The 19,292-nt window shown below is 40.8% G+C and overlaps 1 protein-coding gene across 3 annotated transcripts in view; it reads left to right on the plus strand.

The window, feature by feature from the left end:
* The window catches only part of Anks1b (ankyrin repeat and sterile alpha motif domain containing 1B), an 866,240-nt gene that overhangs the window by 446,191 nt on the left and 400,757 nt on the right, over positions 1-19,292 (plus strand). For all 3 annotated transcript variants that reach the window (XM_057757559.1, XM_057757560.1, XM_057757561.1), the window contains 2 exons: positions 781-1,367; positions 3,033-3,102. In XM_057757559.1, coding sequence (XP_057613542.1) covers positions 781-1,367; positions 3,033-3,102 — 657 coding nt within the window. The remainder of the gene's footprint in view (positions 1-780; positions 1,368-3,032; positions 3,103-19,292) is intronic.

The raw sequence follows: 19,292 nt of genomic DNA on the forward strand, positions 1-19,292 counted from the left end.
AAGAGATAATGTGTTTTAAATCACAGAGAGGTTTTCATGTTTTATCTTAGAAACATTTCTAAGGCAATAAAAAAATCACCATTCTTTGATTTCTTTTATGCATTGCACTTGCAAAGATCTAAAGGAACCAGAAGGTGTGCGGTTTCAGAGGAGAAAGAGAACAGCTCAGCGTCCGTTCTGTGGAAAGGTCGTGCCTCTGAGTGATGGTACAGATGTGCCACTTGCCTGGACTAAGCCTGAAAAATCTCTTTCCGTTTAACTCATAAAATCGGAATACTATTATCTTAATACTTAAAGTAATACTTTCAGGATTATTAGTCTTAAATTTCTACTGAATATATTTCCCAGGATTTTGTAATTGACCAGAGAAGTGTAGATGGTTATCAGTTTGTACAATGCCAGCCTGATGGCCTACGGCACGATAATCACTAACCGTGAGGCCCGGGATATGGTTCAAGAAACCCAATTTTGTTGATTTAATACCAAACATATACCTTTGAGACATGGTGTTGCTCAGCTTCTGCCTTTGAAATGAACCCTGAGGTACATCAGAGGCATTTAATTCAAGCACATAAGGCTCCTCTTACAGACACATGCTCATGGGCACTTCATATGTAGCAGTATAGGATCATGGGCATTTCCTAAAGCAAAAATATGATATCATGTAAATAAATCAACTGCCAGGGTATATAAAGGTCCGTAAATGCATTGCCACTGTCTCATGGCTTTCAGAGTCCTTTGCAAGCAAGGCCCCTGACGGCCTTTCTCCTCTTTCTACAGATGACCTCTCTCAACGGGAAGACGACGATCCGCCAAAAGAATATGATGCCGGGCAGTTCGCAGGCCTTCTCCATGGATCCTCTCCAGCCTGTGAGTCCCCTGAAAACCCTTTCCATCTGTATGGGAAAAGAAATCCGTGCGAAGATGGACAAAATGAAGCCAGTTTGGCAAGCAGTCCTCTGCCTTTCAAACCGACTCCAGTAGAAAGTAACTCAGAGCCGGTGGTAAAGAAGATTAAACCCAAAGTGGTCAGTAGAACAATTTTCCACAAAAGAAGCCACCAACTCGAGAACCATACCATCGTTGGAACAAGAACGTCTAGGAGCGGATCCCGCAGCGGTGACCAGTGGGGTGTGAATACAGGGGGCTTTGTGGAGAGAGCATGCACTCTGGGGAGAATACGGTCGCTGCCTAAAGCCCTGATCGACATGCACTTATCCAAAAATGTCTCTAAGTCCGATTCTGATCTTATTGCCTACCCTTCCAAGGACAAAGCAAGGGTTAACTGGAGCGAGTCGCCTACAGCTGAACGCAGTTCTAAAGATAATTGCGAAAGGACACCTTCGTTCACGTCCGAATGGGAAGAAGTAAGCCGAACTTTTATCGTTGCTCTTGGTACGGGCTTCGGGGTTGAATGGGGTTTGGAGGAAAGGTGTTCTGTTTTTCAAAGCTTTCAGAAGCTGAAGTGGGGGCGGGGTGGGTAATGAACTCATCAGCTCTAACTGGAGGGGAAAGGTTCTGCGGATAATAGACAGTAATTTCACAGCAAGTGGAAAAATGAGCACATTTCTACACGTGTGGGGGACACTTTGTTTCCATAAAAATTGGCACCAAGCAGAAGTAATAAGTAGCTATGAAGTACTGGAGAATGCTCCCATCATGTACCACCAGGCACTGACGGTGGCCGACAGTTTGAGAAAAATCTTATTTTGGAAAAAAAAAAAAGTAGTTTTCTCTGTTGTTTTGCTACTTGCTAAACTTCTTCCTAACGTGCCTTCCTTCTTTGCAATGTCTTTTATCTTCAGAATAGATCCTTATGAATCTAGCCTTAGTGGGAAAGCTGGCAGTCCTGACTCTTTCTCAAGAACCACGCAACAGATAGACATCATATAATATTTCCCATTTGCAGCTCTCGGTGGCACATTAAAAGAGAAACGCATCTTGGGGTCAAGACTCACTACTTCAGACTCCACTTAAAGACAAAGTCTTTAATCTGACAGAATTACTCAGAAAATAAAGGATCCTTTGTAAAACTATGCAATCTCTTTTTCCCTGGGGGAAATCACATCATAAAATAGTAATGCTTCTTGCTGTTTCTTGAATTTCTTTAAAGAATGGACCAAGTCTTCAGCAATAGTTCATCTTAACAGGTCATGTTTTTGTTTCTGAGAAGAATATGCCAGGGGATTTAGCTTTGAAGTACATGAGGTGACTATGGTAGTCTGAAAACCGGAAATGGAGCTGACTCTGATAATGACTTTCTGAACTGGTCTGTTTGGGGGGGGGGGCATCACTTGATGGCCCCGTACCTTTTTCACAGTGAATAAATTGGAACACTTAAGTAATTAATGTTCATTGTCCTTTTGAAACTTCCTATTTTGTTCAGGTGTCTAATGTGACAAGGGGGAAAATTTTGATGTCTAGAGTTGAAAGTTTGAGATCTAAATTCCAAACTTATATACTGGTATTTTTTATTAGTATATCTATTTTTAAATTTTTAACTCTGGGAGTCTTGATTGGGATACCTTCTTGTGAGATAAGCTTAAAGCATTTAACTTATCTTATAGACCTAAATTGTTTTCATGGCTGTTTTCTTTAATTAATGCCACCACCTGGCTTGTGGTTGCTCAAATCATTTAGTTAGAACTTGACTCCCATAATCATGTCCACAAACAGAAACCCGCCTTCTCCAGTGAGTGTTTGTGACTTCTGGGAGGAGGAGAATGAAGACAGAGAATGTAAACCTTGACAATGAGCCTATCCTTAGCCCTTCTTTGTTTGGGTTTAAAGAATTCATAGTTCCTAACTTAATGAGTCATCTATGCATAAAAATAAGTAAGTTAATAATTTATATATTTTTGAAAATCAAAGGATGTTAGCTTACCTTTAAATCTTGGGCTATTGGTCTCTGAATTTCAGTTTGCTGTAGCAGTCACACCAAGTTTATATGCTTGTGGCATTTCACAGTTGTTTCTCAATGCAATGATGCAAATATTGTAACAACCTACTTACATGGCTTTTACTTTTCACAGATAGACAAAATAATGAATTCTATTGATGTTGGAATCACAACAGTCAACAGTGAACTTGAAGAGATGAATGGTAAGAACATAAGTAAAGAAACTGTCTTCTGTGCTATGGTTAATCAATCTGTTTAAGAAATAGACAGAAAGTGATCAAAATCCTTAGACAATTTCACATTTTAAGATGAATAACAGTAAATTATTTCCTTTGGTTTTCAGATCCAACAGCCTAAAAACATCCACTGAGTGTATTGATTTGGCAAATTGAGAGTGTTTCCCATGTTGCTGTTTTACTATGTCAGTAAATATTAATTAATGAAGCTTCAACTTTAGGTGGAATGCAGCAGAAAACACTTCAAAGTGGTGTGAAATCTGATGATTTAATATGTGGCTTTTCACTTAGTGAAATATCCCGTTTATGCTGACAAAAGTAATTAACAACTTGTAGGTCTTAAACACCATTTGGCAAGAACTGTATGTCCTTCATCCTCTTCTGCCCCATACTGCCGAGGAGAGAACCTCTTGTGGAGTTCATTTACCATCAATATTTAATACGTCATATTTCTTTTTCTTCTGTACAATTACAACTCAAAGTAGAAGGCCACTTGAAGCTTTTTTTGCCAACTTTTTGCTTAACACTGATAGATGATGCCAAATACCAGATACCTGTGCCTTTAAAACTTTAAGATTTCTTTAAAAACTTAAATTAATTAGATTTCATTGTCAGAGCACAGCCTCGGGTGAACTTGCCTAGCAAACAAGATTTTAGGGGGTGCGAAACAGCATCGTCATCAAAATGCAGAGTATTTTAATGAAATATTTTTAAATTTCAAAATTAATAGTTCAAATCAGTGGTGAACAAATTTAAATAAAGACAAGCTACCAGTGCACTGGGATAATTTAAAGTTTCCTACTGTGATTCCCAGAGTGACTAAGAGCAGCCACTGCCTTGTCAGGGAACTGGCAGAACTACGGGCAGTGGCAAATCAGGTGCTGCTTAGCTCTCAGAGCTGCAGGGTGTTGCGCATCCATTGAATGGTGTTATTGCTCCTCCCCAAGCAAGCCAGGTTGTCACTCAGTGGTGTGTAGTAGGAGGCCGCTTATTCATTTCCTGGCCACCCAGACTCCTGAAATAATCACACAAAAACTACATTATTTGAAACACTGCTTGGCCATTGACTTTGGTGTGTTTCTAGCAAGCTCTTACATATTAAATTAACCCATTTCTATTATTTTATATTTTACCATGACCAAGGCCTACCAGCAAAGTGCTGGCTGGCAGCTTGTGTCTTTCTCCTCCAGCGCCTCCATGGCTTCTCACAGACCCTGCCTTCTTTCTCCCAGCATTCAGTTTAGTTTTCCCCACCTAGCTAAGTTCTGCTTTGCTATAAGCCAAAGGAGTTTCTCTATTCATTAACCAATAAAAGCAGCACATAGACAGAAGGACCCCCCCACACCAGTGGTGCAGATGAAACAGTGGTGCAGCTTGCCTGCAGCCTAGTCACATGTCAGGTAAGATGGGAGTGGGGTGGCTAACTGCGTTGGGAGAGTAGGGACACTCTTCCTGCTCAACCGCAAACTTCCTCTGCCCATTAGATCCTTCCCCATCCTCTGATTGCCTGAGATTGAAATTCTATATTAGATCAATTCTATACCTATGTCAGTCTCCTTGGAGATTGGCAGCAAGTACCAAGAAATGCATATGACTTTAAACCTTGATACCAGGTGAGTCTAGAGCCCCCACAGCTAGTTCTGTAGCATAATGACCATTTCCGTATTAAACAGGAAGCGTGGAAATAATATGCCTTGCATAGTAAAGGCTGAATTTCATAGCAAAAGCACATCCGTGTGCCTCCCCCCACACACACCAAATTTTTAAAAAGTCTGATGTCTTGTTTCAACGTTCTCAATTGCCATATTTGAAACATTACAAAAGGGCTCCAAATCTTACCATCCTTAAAATGGTGAAGCAAACCCAACATTTCAGTATTAAACCAATCCACAGACTGTCCCCCCGGTTTTCTTTCTATGTCTAATTTTGGTGTCCGACCCTCACCTTTATTTACTAGTTTCTGCAACGGCATTGAAAGGAGAGTGGAGACCGCAGCCACAGAGAGTCATTACTATTGACAAAGCCTGGCTCTGCAGGTGCATTAGTTCTGCCTCTTAATTACACACCAATTATCTGCTAAGTGATTGGCCATAGCATATAACATTCCAACTGGTCCTTAGGCTGGTCATAAATCACAGCTATAGCAGCCTGCTGCCCCCACCCACCTGCACACACACCAAACCCAGATTTTTATAGAGGAGTGCTAGCCACCCTATGAAGATGTCACGCCACAAATAATGTTTTGGGTACTGAGTGTGGGCGAGAATCACACAGTGAAATGAACGTCAGAAAGACACTGCTGTCTACTACTGCTGTCTACTGGCCGCTTGATCTTGGCGCACTTAAAATGAAGACACTAATATAGGATTGGGGTAGTTACCTTAGGGGAAATTAAAATGTCCAGAGAACCCTGACAAAGAAAAGAGGAAAATATCTATTGATTGAGTGAGTGAGAAGAAATACAGTATTCGACAGTACGGATGATCAGGCCTTAGAATTTAGCTTGGGAAGGCCAGTGAAGAGTCAGTGCTGGGCATTAATAAAGGGTGTGAGCATTTGTGACATTAGCTGCTTAAAAACTCAGAGGGTGATTTCAGGAATAAACCTAAGTAGTGGAGATGCCTGAGGAAGCAGCATAGACACCCCATGCTTGCTCCCACGTGGTCTGCTTCAGTACTTTCAAGTGCCCCCCCTCACCAATAGCAAGTACTTACATATTTACCGTTGCAGACCAGGAAGAAAGTTGGATCACTCTCATCATCAGTCCTAAAAATCTGAAACGGCTCAGCTGGGAACTCACATGGCAATGGTTCTGCTCAGTGAAACCAGTTTTCTGAAGGGGCAAACTCCTCGCTGATTATATAGTCATTTGAAACATAGCCAGCAAGCTCAGCTGTCCGAGACTGAGGTAGAAATAAAACCAAATGAAATTTACTGAATTTATTCTCGCTCGGCCCTCGGGTTCTCACTTCGCACGCACAAGCGTGGCATTTTTGCAGACTTGTCTGGTTTCCCACATGAAGCCAGATTCAGATGCCAGACAGATGAGGCCTGGCTGTAGGGCGCAGTGGTACTGACCACCTTGCGCCCGCCACGCCCGCTTGTTTGGTGCTGTTGGACATGTGGTGAGACAGTGGGTTCCGCATCATTGTGTCTGTACGTGCTAGGCTTGCAAGCATAATATTCTTGCTGAGTCTGGATTTTGAAATTAGATGTTCCTGGCTTCAAATTCCAACTTTTCAACTGACTGATATTGTGGCCTCTTTGATATCAACCTCCTCACCGATCAGTTCAGGTTTTTAACAGCCACCTCATAAGACTACTACGAGATTATATGCTGTTCTGCTGTAGCCTAGAACATAGCAGGCGATGAACGAAATATAAATCTTCTTGTCTTATCTAAGCATGCATGACTTACCTTTCTCGTTAGAGCGCATGACACAGAAAGACATTTGGAGAATCTGGCTTGTCTTTGTGACCCATGACGATTGTAGCTGGAGTGTAAGGAAGCAGACTCCCAGCGGGTTATATGTGGAATTGTCCTTTGACTTTATTAGTGGGTCACTGCCGTTGTCACAAGGAAGCTTTACTTTCTCAAATTCTCATACTTTCCAAGAATCTGTTATAGTCCTCTTGATGAGACTGATATCCACTTAAGAGGCAGTGGCAGCCATCTCTTCGGGATGTTTCTGCTGCCACACAACAAATACAGAGAATAACCAAGCAGTAGATGTTACAATACAAAGCAGCTTGTAAGTATCTCCTACCTCTAAATAATTTCCATTCAGATAAACAGACTGCCGATGGATTAATGGATGGATAGATGGTGTTAGGTTGACTGAAAATAGCATTTTATTAAGCTGTATTTTCGTGTTTGTTTATTTAGTGTGTGTTTGTGTGTGTAAGTGTATGTGCATATGTGTATGTATATGTGAGCATGTGCATGTGTATTTATGCACATGTGTGTGTGCATGGGAGAATGTTTGGACATGTATGTATGTCTGGTGTTTGATATGTGTGTGATTTGTGTGTAACCTTGTGTGTGTCTTTCTATGTGTGTGCTGTGTGTGGTTTGTATGTGTCTCTGTGTTTATAAATGTTGTGTGTGTATATCTGTGTGTGAGATTGTGTGTGTATGTCTTTCTATGTGTGTGCTGTGTGTGGGTTGTATGTGTCTCTGTGCGTGTGTGTTGTGTGTGTATATCTGTGTGTGACATTGTGTGTATGTCTTTCTATGTGTGTGCTGTATGTGTCTCTGTGTGCATGTGTGTTGTGTGTGTATATCTGTGTGTGGGTTTGCATGTGTGTATGTGTACAGATACAGTTCAGAAGGTCACCTTGCTGAAATCATATTCAGTTCCCTTCTCCTTCCACCTGTGGTTCCTAGGGACCAAACTCAACTCAGCCAGCCTTGTGAGAAGCATCTCCACCCACTAAGCCATCTTGCTACCCATAAATACATTTGGGGGACGAGAGGTGACTCAGTGGTTGGGATCACTGGCTGATTTTGCAGAGAACCTGGAGTTGGTTCCCAGAAACACGTGACATCCCCTAACCAGCTGCAACTCCAATTCCAGGGATCTGGCATCCTCCTTCAACCTCCAGACACCAGGCAGATACATGATACACACATAAAATATAGACAAATATATACATAAATTAAAAATAACTTTAAAATATATTTTAAGGATGCACTTTATATCTTACAAGTTAAATGGCATCCGGAAAGAAGAAACTAGCATTTTATCTCCTGAAAAAAATTCATCTACGTTTTAGTTACAAATGAAGACTGCTCAAATGAGGGTGTAAAGAATTTGTTCACAGAGTACACTGTATTTTGCATAAAAGAACTTTAGGTCATTTATTGGAAACTGCATAGTTCTGACAGCAAAGATAACTTACTTACTCTTGGTAAAGACTAATCATCACCCTAAGGAAGGCTTTACGGAGCCTGAAGTGGCTCCCAGAGGACAAGCCCAGTGCCAAGATGTGCCAGGGAGCCACAGCCCTCATTGTGCCTTGGGAAGTGAGTGCCCACACCTGGAGCTGCTAATGCCTGAGAGCTCAGCTGGTGATCTGGGAGTCACTCCTTTTCAGAGGAAGAATTTTCTTTGTCTCCAGTAATGTTTGCTTCACCACAAACTGTTAACTGAGCATAAAAGCCTCTCTATGAAATGCTTTGTAACTAGCATGTTTTATTTTTGATTTTATTTCTCTTTACGGCACTATTTTTAATAGAACCAACTGGGGAAGGTGGGTTGTGGAATATATTAGCAGACAAGCACACTATTTTATCCAAACCCGGAGATTTATTTTTATTGTTATTTTATGTAACACTTCACTGAATGATTTAGTCATGTAGTTTGGGAGGGGTTAAACCAAAGGAATCAGTTAATAACAGAATATTGAGGTAAGAATTTTAGTTAGTAGTCGCTAATCAAGACATCTTGTTCCCTAAGCCTAATTGTGCTTGGCACAGCAGACACCAGAATTTAGTGCTATACGTCCCCAGTAGTCCTTTAAAATAACTTGTACATATAGGTTTTGAGTGTTAGGGAGTGGCTTTCTTTCTCTCATTTTGAAATTGCATATGATGGCCATAGGTGGATTAGACATTCCATAAGTGTGGAAGAGTTTATAATGTTCTGTGGCCTGCACTTTTTATGATGTGTCATAAAAAGTTATTTATTTGTTAATAAAGAATACAATGAGTATACGTTGCTACAGTTCCAAGAAATATTAAACCCTCCGGAAGAGACCTGGAAGGTTGAACATGTGCCATCAGCCACCTGTACTGGAATATTTCCCGGAGCATCTCTGATCAGAACTAAATCAGTATCAACCAACCCCTGCTTACATATTTCCTAGGATGATAAGCCTACTTTTTAAGAGGGAATATAGGGGCTGGAGAGATGACTCAATGGTTAAGAGAACTGATTGCTCTTCCAGAGGACCTGGGTTCAATTCCCAGCACCCACATGGGTGCTCACAACTTGGCTATAACTTCAGTTTCAGGAAACCTGATGCCCATGGCAAAACACTAATGCGCATAAAATATAAAGAGAGAATATAGTCTTTCACTAGAACAATCGGTGTTATAAAATATAAAGAGAGAATATAGTCTTTCACTACAACAGTCGGTGTTATAAAATATAGAGAATATAGTCTTTCACTAGAACAGTCGGTGTTATTATTTGTTACTCTTGTGTATGTGTGTGTATGCACATGAGCACACTTGTTTGTGTTCATGCTGGTGTGTACGCACTTAGGTGCATGTGGAGGACAAAGGGCAACCTCAAGTACTAGTCCTCAGGTACCACCCATGGTTTGTTACTGTTTGTTTTCATTTAGATTTTGAGACGGGCTCTCTCTTTGGAGTGGGACTCCTCTGGGAGGCAAGGCTCTCGGCCCACAAGCATGCAAATCTGCCTGCCTTCCCCTCCCAAGAGCTGAGATTAGACGCACACTCCGTCACACATCACACTCAGCTTTTTTTGGAGGGGGGCGGGCGTGGGTATTAGGTGTCAAGCTCAGGTTCTTGTACTTACATGTCAATCACTTCTTTGACCGAACTGCTGCTTCAGACCCCTTAAAGTTCATTTTGTTGGGTCTTGATCTTAGATAAAGTACAAGAAGCAATACTGTTCCAACAGTTTAGAAGTTCCAATGAAAAGTAAAGTGGTTGCTTTTCTAGTATATAGTCAATCTTAAGAGATGACATCTCCCGTCCTTAATTTCTCTTTTTTTTTAGTCTTTTGAAAGAAAAAAAAATCAAGGCATGGATAAAAGTCCATTCTTTTCAACATATATTACTAGATGTTATATTTATCTTGAAAAGATATTAATGGATGTAGCATAAATTCATGTTTTCAAAATATATTATCTGTCTAGCTACCCATATGTGATTACATGAAATGAGAGGATAGGATGAAAACAAATACACCAGACTAATGCTGGATGGTCCTGAGAAGGGCAACAAAAGGGGGATAAGGAAACATTACAATTTGACAAAATAATCTATGAAAATGAAGATCACAGAAGTGTATGTGTGCGTGTGTACATGCTTGTGTGCATGCATCAGTGTGGTCTGCCTATGTGTGTGTATGTGTGTGTGTTGAGGAAAGCTTTGGTAATTAATAGAAAAACCTCTTGCTCATCTACAATGGATAGTTGCAAGTAGCCTATTAGGCGATTTAAAAATACTAGCCTGGCAGGTGGCATCCGTTTATATTGAAGAGGTGTGTTAGTATCCAGGCATCTGAACTGGTCTGATGTTAATATACATCTCCCCTTTTTCTATTCACTCCCCCCCATAGAAAACCTCTCTACCTGAGCTCTGTCCCATGGCACCTTTCTCTCACATGCCACTTCTTTGAAATCACAACAAGGTGGAGGCAGGAGGATCATAAGTTTAAGGACAGCATTGACCACACAGTTCCAGGCAGCCCTGAATTGCCTAATGAACCCCTGAGTCAAAAATCTGAGGGGAAAAAGCAACACTTTGATGAATTCTAGTCAATTCATGCCGAAATATTTTACAAATGCTACAATTGTTGACTTCCTATTAGCAAAATAAGAGGTCACAGTGAAAGTAATTTGAAAATACATGGTATACTTTCAACAGTCATAGCTCAACAAGGATATATACAAAAGCATTGAGAGTTTCTACCTCTTGGTAAGATTGCCAGTGATTTTGATTTTTTGTCGTCTTCTAAATGTTCTGAAATTTTTTCAGAGAATGTGCATTACTTTTATTTATTGTTAAACTTCAGTGGTGGTGCACACCTTTAGTTCCAACGCTCGGGAGACAGAGACAGGCTGTTCTCTGTTTGTTCGAGGCCAGCCTGGTCTACAGAGTGACTTCCAGGGAAGACTGCAAAGCAACAGAGAAACAGAGAAACCCTGTCTCCAAAAAAAAATTGTAATGACAAACAGAGGAGATACAGATACATAAGAGATAAACATTCATATTTGAATGAAATTCTACCATTATCTTGCTAATAACTTGATAACTATTTGATATTTGAATTCTGTTAATGAATACATAATCAAGTATTTTTTATCAGATTAGAATTCAAATGGGTGTGAGTGAGTAGCTTCGATAAAAGGATTCATTGGCTTGCTTACATTTCATTTTTATGTCACAATTTTAATTTACAGAACAGTTTTGAGACAGACTTTATCTATAACCCAGTGTTGATCACAGCAACACATTCTTTGACCCATGTCCTAGTGTAAGGGACTTCAAGTTTTTATCCATGTACACCTTCACTTTTTCATCTCAATGGTAATTTTGTAGATAGAACAGAATGGAAGTATGGGCACCAGACTGACATTGGGCAGTCACTGGGAGGGTTAGTAAAGGATCTAATTTTAATAGTGATGATGGTGGTGGTGATGATGATGGTGGTGGTGATGATGATGGTGGTGGTAATGATGATGATGATGGAGATGATGATGAAGATGGTGATGATGATAATGATGATTTGATAAAATTGTATATGAAAGTAAATATTGTTGAATTCTGGAGGCACACCAGTCCATGGTGGCTGAGTAGGTGCTTGCCAATGTTTTCTATGAATTTCACTTCGTCGTCTAGGAAATGGTTCTCCAGGAAGTCACAGGGGTGTCAATCTGTGTGAGCATACAAATCCAAAAACCCTGGTGCAAATCCTTCTCCAGGGCATGAAAAAGGCTCAGGTTACCCACTCATCCTGATCCAGTGACTACATCCTGGAGAATGACACGGCCACCCAGGCTCTGCATTTTCAGGAGGAGCCTGATTTCCCTGCCCTTCTGCTCTTCCATCTTAAGGAAGAAGTGGCCTAGTTTTTATCAAAGCCATATCATTGAGGCCCAGAAAAGAAACCCAAGTACAGGTAGGAGGCCTAGAGATGACCAGCTGATCATGCAGGTGACTATATCTTGGTAGAATGAATCCGACCAATCGTGGAACTCATTGTTTGCAGACAAAGAAACCAGCCACAGAAAGCAGTGAAGGGCAGGATTGATGAGATGGCTCCAGATAAGAGTACTCACCACTGGGCATGGTGGAAGGAGAGAAGTGGCTCCCTCAAGCTGCCTTCTGATCTCCTCTCAGCTCCCCCAGGACATATCCTCCCTTCACCCGATAAATAAAATAGAAGAAGGAAGAGAAGGAGACAGACGAGGAGGAAGAGAGGAGAGGAGGAGAAAGGACAGGTCAAGACAGGGAAGGTAGTGAAGCAAGAGACAGGCAAGAACATGACCTGGAGGTGGACCGAATAGGAGAGTGAGCGTTGGAGGCTGGAAGAGATGGAAAGAGACACTAGAGATGCCGGGTGAAACCAGACATTGTTGAAGCAAGACTTCTGCTCTCCAGCCGTCTGCTCGTCTGATACAGTTTTAGTGTTTGTACATATACTCCCTGTTTCTTCAAGGTTTGGAGATGCCTAGTTTATCCTCAGAAGGCATAAGGAATGGCCATGATTTTCTTCATAAAATCTTCTATTGGCAGCTCCAGTTAAACCACAGACTTCTTTTTTTAAATTAATTTTATTGAACTATACATTTTTCTCTGCTCCCCTCCCTGCCTCTCCCCTACCCCTTTCAACCCTCCCCCAAGGTCCCCATGCTCCCATTCACTCAGGAGATCTTGTCTTTTTCTACTTCCCATGTAGATTAGATCTATATATATATATATATCTTAGGGTCCTCGTTGTTGTCTAGGTTCTCTGGGATTGTGATTTGTGGGATGGTTTTCTTTGCTTTATGTCTAAAAGCCACTTATGAGTGAGTACATATGATATTGTCTGGGTTACCTCACTCAATATGATGTTTTCTAGATCCATCTATTTGCCCACAAATTTCAATATGTCATTATTTTTTCTACTGTCTAGTACTCCATTGTGTAAATGTACCACATTTTCCTTATCAGTTCTTTGGTCGAGGGGCATTTATGTTGTTTCCAGGTTCTGCTTATGACAAACAATGCTGCTATGAACATAACTGAACACATGTCTTTTGCTACAATTGAACATCCTTTGGGTATAAAACCAAAAGTGATATTGCTGGGTCTTGAAGAAGGTTGTTTCCCTAATTTTCTGAGAAATCGCCATACCGATATCCAAAGAATCTGTACCAATTTGCACTCCCACCAGCAATGCAGGAGTGTTCCCTTTACCCTACAACCTCTCCAACATCTTGGCTATTCTTACAGGTATATGATGGAATCTCAGAGTTGTTTTGATTTGCATTTCTCTGATGAGTAAGGATGTTGAGCATTTTCTTAAGTGTCTTTCAGCCATTCTATATTTCTCTGTTGAAAGTTCTCTGTTGAGGTCTGTACTCTGTTTTTTGGTTTTTTTTTACTGGATTATTTGTTCTTTTGATGACCCATTTCTTGAGTTCTTTGTATATTTTGGAGATCTGATCTCTGTCTTATGTGGGGTTGGTGAAGATTTTTTTCCCATTCTGTAGGCTGCTGTTTTGTTTTGTCAACTGTGTTCTTTGCTTTACAGAAGCCTTTCTGTTTCAATAGGTCCCATTTATTGTTTCACTCAGTGTCTGTGCTACTGGAGTTATATTTAAGAAGTTGTCTCCTGTGTCAATGCGTTCAAATGTACTTCCCACTTTCTCTTCTATGAAGTTCAGTGTGGCTGGCTGTATGTTGAGGTCTTTGATCCCCTTGGACTTGAGTTTTGTGCATGGTGATAGATATGGATTATTTTCATTCTTCTAGATGTTCATATTCAGCTGTGCCAGCACCATTTGTTAAATATGCTTTCTGTTTTCCAATTTATTTATTTATTTATTGTGTCTTTATCAAAAATTAGGTGTTTGTAGGTGTGTGGATTAATATCTGGGTCTTTGATTCCGTTCCCTTGGTTCTCCTGTCTGTTTTTATGCCAGTACCAGGCTGTTTTCAGTACTGTAGCTCTGTAGTAGAGTTTGAAGTCAGGGATGGTGATGCCTCCAGAAGTTCCTTATTGTACAGGATAGTTTTGGCTATTCTGGAATTTTTTCCTTTTCCATATGAAGTTGAGTACTGATCTTTCGAGGTCAGTGAAGAATTTTGCTGGGATTTTGAGGGGCATTGCATTGAATATGTACATTGCTTTTGTTAAGGTTGCCATTTTTACTATATTAATTCTACCTGCTCAAGAGTATGGGAGATCTTTCCATTTTCTGGTGTCTTCTTCAGTTTCTTTCTTCAAATATTTAAAATTCTTGTCATACAAGTCTTCTACTTGTTTGGTTAGAGTTACTCCGAGATATTTTATGCTATTTGTGGCTATTGTAAAGGGTGATGCTTCTCTGATTTCTTTCTCAGCCCATTTATCATCTGTGTAAAGGAGGGCTACTGATTTTTTTTTGAGTTAATCTTGTATTCTGCTGCATTACTGAAAGTGTTTATGAGTTGTAGAAGTTCCTTGATAGAACTTTTGGGATTGCTTATGTAAACTATCATATCATCAGTAAATAGTGAGAGTTTGACTTCTGATTTCTATCCCCTCAATCTCCTTTTGTTGTCTTATTGCTCTAGCTAGGACCTCAAGAACTATATTGAATAGATATGGAGAGAGTGGACAACCTTGTCTTGTTCCTGATTTCAGTGGAATTGCTGGTAGTTTCTCATTTAGTTTGATGTTGACTGTTGGCTTGCTGTATTTTGCCTTTATTGTGTTTAGGTATGTTCCTCATATCCCTTCTCTCTCCAAGACCTTCATCATAAAGGGATGTTGTATTTTGTCGAAAGCTTTTTCAACATCTAATGAGATGGTCATATGATTTTTACATTTCAGTTTAATTAAATGGTGGATTACATTGACAGAGTTTCATTTGTTGAACCATCCCTGCATCTCTGTGATGAAGCCAACTTGATCGTGGTAGATGATGGTTCTGATGTGTTCTTGGATTTGATTTGCCAGTATTTTATTGAATAGTTTTTCATCAATGCTCATGATTGAGATTTATCTGTAATTCTTTCTTAGTAATGTCTTTATGTGGTTTGCTAAACCACAGACTTCTTAAAGAATGTCTAAGTAGGTAGATGATCACACAATCCCAGGAACCTGACCATACTTCACAGACTGAGATTGCAGGTTCTTCTGGAAAGTTGAAAAATTCCAGTTTCTCAGTTATGACTAGCTGACCTTCAGAAACATGAGCTATACCTATCACTCACTGTCAATCATTTTTTTCTTCTTCCTTATTCTGAGGAAAAATCTTGTTTATTGGTAGGAGGGGAAACAAGAAGTTTCTTTTATTCTTTTTGTTTTCATAGAAACATTTTTAACATGATTGGTCCTGTGATGATAATACAAATTATGGTAGACAGAATGAAACAGGCATGGAAGACTTCATTCTACACTGTTCCTTCCGTCAGGGGAATGACATTGACCTTAACCCTGAAAGAAGAGGGTTTTCAAGCATTGAGGCAAACCAGTGGACAGTACTGAAGGACATGGTAGGGAAGGTTGCTCAATGTAATTGAGCCATCTGTGTTATCAATTGCCACTTATCAAAATTAGACTCCTACCCTTTCATGGAGCTTCTGAGATTATTTTACTGATGGTTGTATTTCAAAGGCAAGACTCCCAGGTCCTTAGAAAACATATTCCTGACTGATAAAATTAGAAGAAGCTGGAAAAAGAAACAAAAAAAATGCTCATGTGTAAAGAAGGAAGCAGAACATGAATTTCTTAATTACAAGTTTTATAAAGGAGTCACTCTCTATAAAGGGAGGTCAGCAGCCTGCAATCAGGGAGAAACTTAAGTTTAGTGAAGGTGAGCGTGAGGTTAATACTCACTGGTAACTTGTTCTGCCTGTTACTACCAGATCTTTAAGGAGGGATTCAACTCTACTTGAGAGATGCATCTCATTACCTAGGGCACCGCCACCTTGTGCACTGCGCTTGCCAGCCAGGACGAGTGAGAAGAACCGCGCCGAGTACCATGACCTCACCAATTGTCATTTCTGAGCATGAGGAGGCACGGGCACATGCAGGGTCTTTCACAATCTACAATATTTTGCTCTTAGCCCCTCTTAATACAATATATAGTTAACTTTTAAGGTCATCCTTCATATGAGCCAAACATGCTTCTAAGCACTTATGTTAGCTCACGTAATCCTCACAAATAATCCGGAACAATCTATGAATCATGCCCACTTAACAAACAGACCATGAAACAGAGGGGTGGAGAGATTAAGAAAGCTGGCCACGTTCATTTAAAAAGAAGCTCAGCTGGATTTAAACTTAGTCCTATTCCCCAACCCAGGCTCTGGACTTTAATGCTCAAGTGTTTCACGTTATCTCTTTCCAAGCTTTTGCTGGGAATCTGGCGCCATCACTTTCTCTTTATGACTTACTCAGAAAATGCATGCAGGATACAAGAGCTTAGAGCTCCTCCTTCGAACCTGCAGGGACCAGGTCAGCATCAGAGAGTCACAAAGCTCCTGGGCCTGAGTATCATTGTGGCAGCCACTTAGAATAAAATTTCATAATGTTCTATTCTATGAATCAGTAATCAGATATTTTCCATAAAACACTGTGAAAGAATTCAATAAAGACATCTAGGGAAATTAAAATGAGCTATTTTATTCCATAATAATTCAGAGAACTTAGGGAGAAATATCTGTCAAGGTCAGAAAAATAGAAGAACCTTCAGTGGGGCTTAGGGCAGGGGAGGGATTTTTTTTTCCTGAGCAGGCCTAAAAGGTTCTCATCATCCTTGTGTTAATCTGGCCTCCACACCAGAAAACCAGGCTGTTTCTTTCCTTCCCTAGTCCCACTCTTCCTGTACTGAGCCATAACAACTAAGTCCTTGCTCTTGTTTCCCAGGAACCCTGATCTTTGTATATGTAATAGGAAGAATACAGGCTGGAACTTGGGGGTCATTTTGCTTTGTGACTTTATGGATTGAACCTAGAGCTTTGTGCTGCTCACCTCTGTGCTTTCTCCCCTACCCTTGGTTTTCAGGCGGGGTTCTCCTATATAGCCCAGGGTGGCCTTGCATTCTAAATCCTCAAGGCTTGGCCTCCTGAGGGTTAGGATTACAGCCATCCTCTGCCATGCCTCATGTAGACTGGCTCCTATTAGACTCTCTCAGAACTTAAGCGGGTGAAGTCTCCTGGAGAAGACCTTTTATCTATTCTGAGCTTCCGTAGAAGAATAAGACTCGTCTGTTTTAGAGTTGTTTTAAGGATCGGAGATAATGTGTAAAAAGGGAAAACTTGTTTAATGTGGGTTCTACAATTTATGGGAATTAGTTTGCACCAATCATCCCCAGCTAACGAGCTCAGAGAAAAGTCCCTATTCTCTGGACTATGAGAAAAGCCGCCATTTGACTTTCTGATGATATATGATGTATAAGAGAAGCCACATAGTCAGAAAAAAAAAAAAGAGGCCAACAGAAGATATGGTTAGTACTTCCTCAGGTTAGCCTGAGGAAGCTGAAGACCGTAATAGGAAGTTTGAAGTAACAGGAATGGGGTTTTGAGGAGGAATAAACATGTCCTTGAAGTATAGAAGCTCAGCTTGAAAGCAAGACTCCCTTCGCCAACGATAAAAGACTAGCATAGAAAGTGGATTGCAAGAAATCATATAGATCAAGGAAGCTTTCTTGTGAGGTCAACACGTGTGTATCTGCAGTTAAGTCATGTTTGGGGCAGGAGAGAACGAGATAGAGTAAACCAAGAAAGTAGACATCATTTTGGCTGCAGAAGGACCTGAAGAGATGGCTGCATGAATTAATTCATGAAAGTCCGAGCCAACCGTTAAAGGCGGGCATGAAGGTTTGAAAGTTACTATGGCCTTGTGGTTGCTTCCAATCATTCTGCTTCCCTTAAAACATGGCTTCTATCTTTGATGCAAGAAAATGTGTGCAATTTCTCCACCCCATCAGCATGCCTTGTAACAGAGATGTTGGCATGGCCCGTGTTTGGGCCAGCTCTCCTCTGCGGTGACAGAATTTACCTGTGATGTTAATTTAAAGAGACCAGGCCTCCTTCAGCTTGCAGGGTAAGAGGTTTCCAGGCTGCTCCACTGCTTGGGGACTGTGATCAGGACAAAATTCCTCACCTCATGGTGGTCAGGAAGGGGAGTGAGGCAAAGGAGCCAAGGCCCAAAATTTCCTTCATAGAAACACACTCCTAATGATGTCCTCCCTTCACCTAGCCCCCCCCCACCCCTCCTAAGTTTCTACCGCCTTCCAGTAGGGCAAATCTTTACCATTTAAGTTGTAGGCAACTATTTAAGACCCAGTTCATCATGCTCAGAGTTGTATTGCAATCTATTCACATACCATTGGCTAAAATGTAGTCACATGATCCCATCAAGCTGCAAAGGAAGCGGAGATTTACCCTAAATAGTCATTTGCACCCCAACTTTCTACTGTCGTAGTCTAGTTATAAAATTTTATGACGCAGAGCAGTTGTGTCAAGCCGTGCTCTTGAAGGAGATTGACAGGGGCTGTCAGAGACTATGTTTCTCCAGTACTTAAAGAAAAACCTAGTCTGATCTAAGACTGTGAACTCCACTGAACTTACTGGAATGTTATTTTTTCTGAGTCTTCTGAATATCCTTCTTTGACCCTGTCATAAAGCTCAGGTTGGTGATGAAACGTTTCCTGAACAACATATAAAAGATAAATTCTGGAACTTTGGGGCTGCCTTTGCAGTTATGCACAGCCTGGTTTACAGATTTTGCTGCTGACATGTTTGATACTCACATGAGCAAAGGCTATGCACATCTTGGTTCCTTCTCCAGGTGCTGTGATAACATGTAGTGAGAAAAGCCACTGAAGGGAGAAGGGTCACTTCTGGCTCCAAGTTCAAGGGTGTAGTCCATCCTAATGGGGACATCCAATTGACAGGAGTTTGGATCAGCTGGTCACATTGAATTTACATGCAGGAAGCAGAGAGTGACAAGTGGTTGTGTTCAGCCTGTTCTTTTCCCATGATAAAGTACAGGATCCCAGCTCAGGGAATGGTGCCACTCACAGTGGGCAGGCCTTCTCGCCTCAATCAACCTAGGCAAGATAATTCCCTGCTGCCCACCTAGAGGTCTTTCCTCGATGACTCTAAATCTCGTCAAGTTGACAATTGAAATGAAGCAGCATGGTCTGTAATAACTATGATGACCGCAATTCTGCTCTAATCATTGCAAAAGCTCAGT

This window comes from Chionomys nivalis, chromosome 25, assembly GCF_950005125.1.
Source record: "Chionomys nivalis chromosome 25, mChiNiv1.1, whole genome shotgun sequence".
Taxonomy (NCBI): domain Eukaryota; kingdom Metazoa; phylum Chordata; class Mammalia; order Rodentia; family Cricetidae; genus Chionomys; species Chionomys nivalis.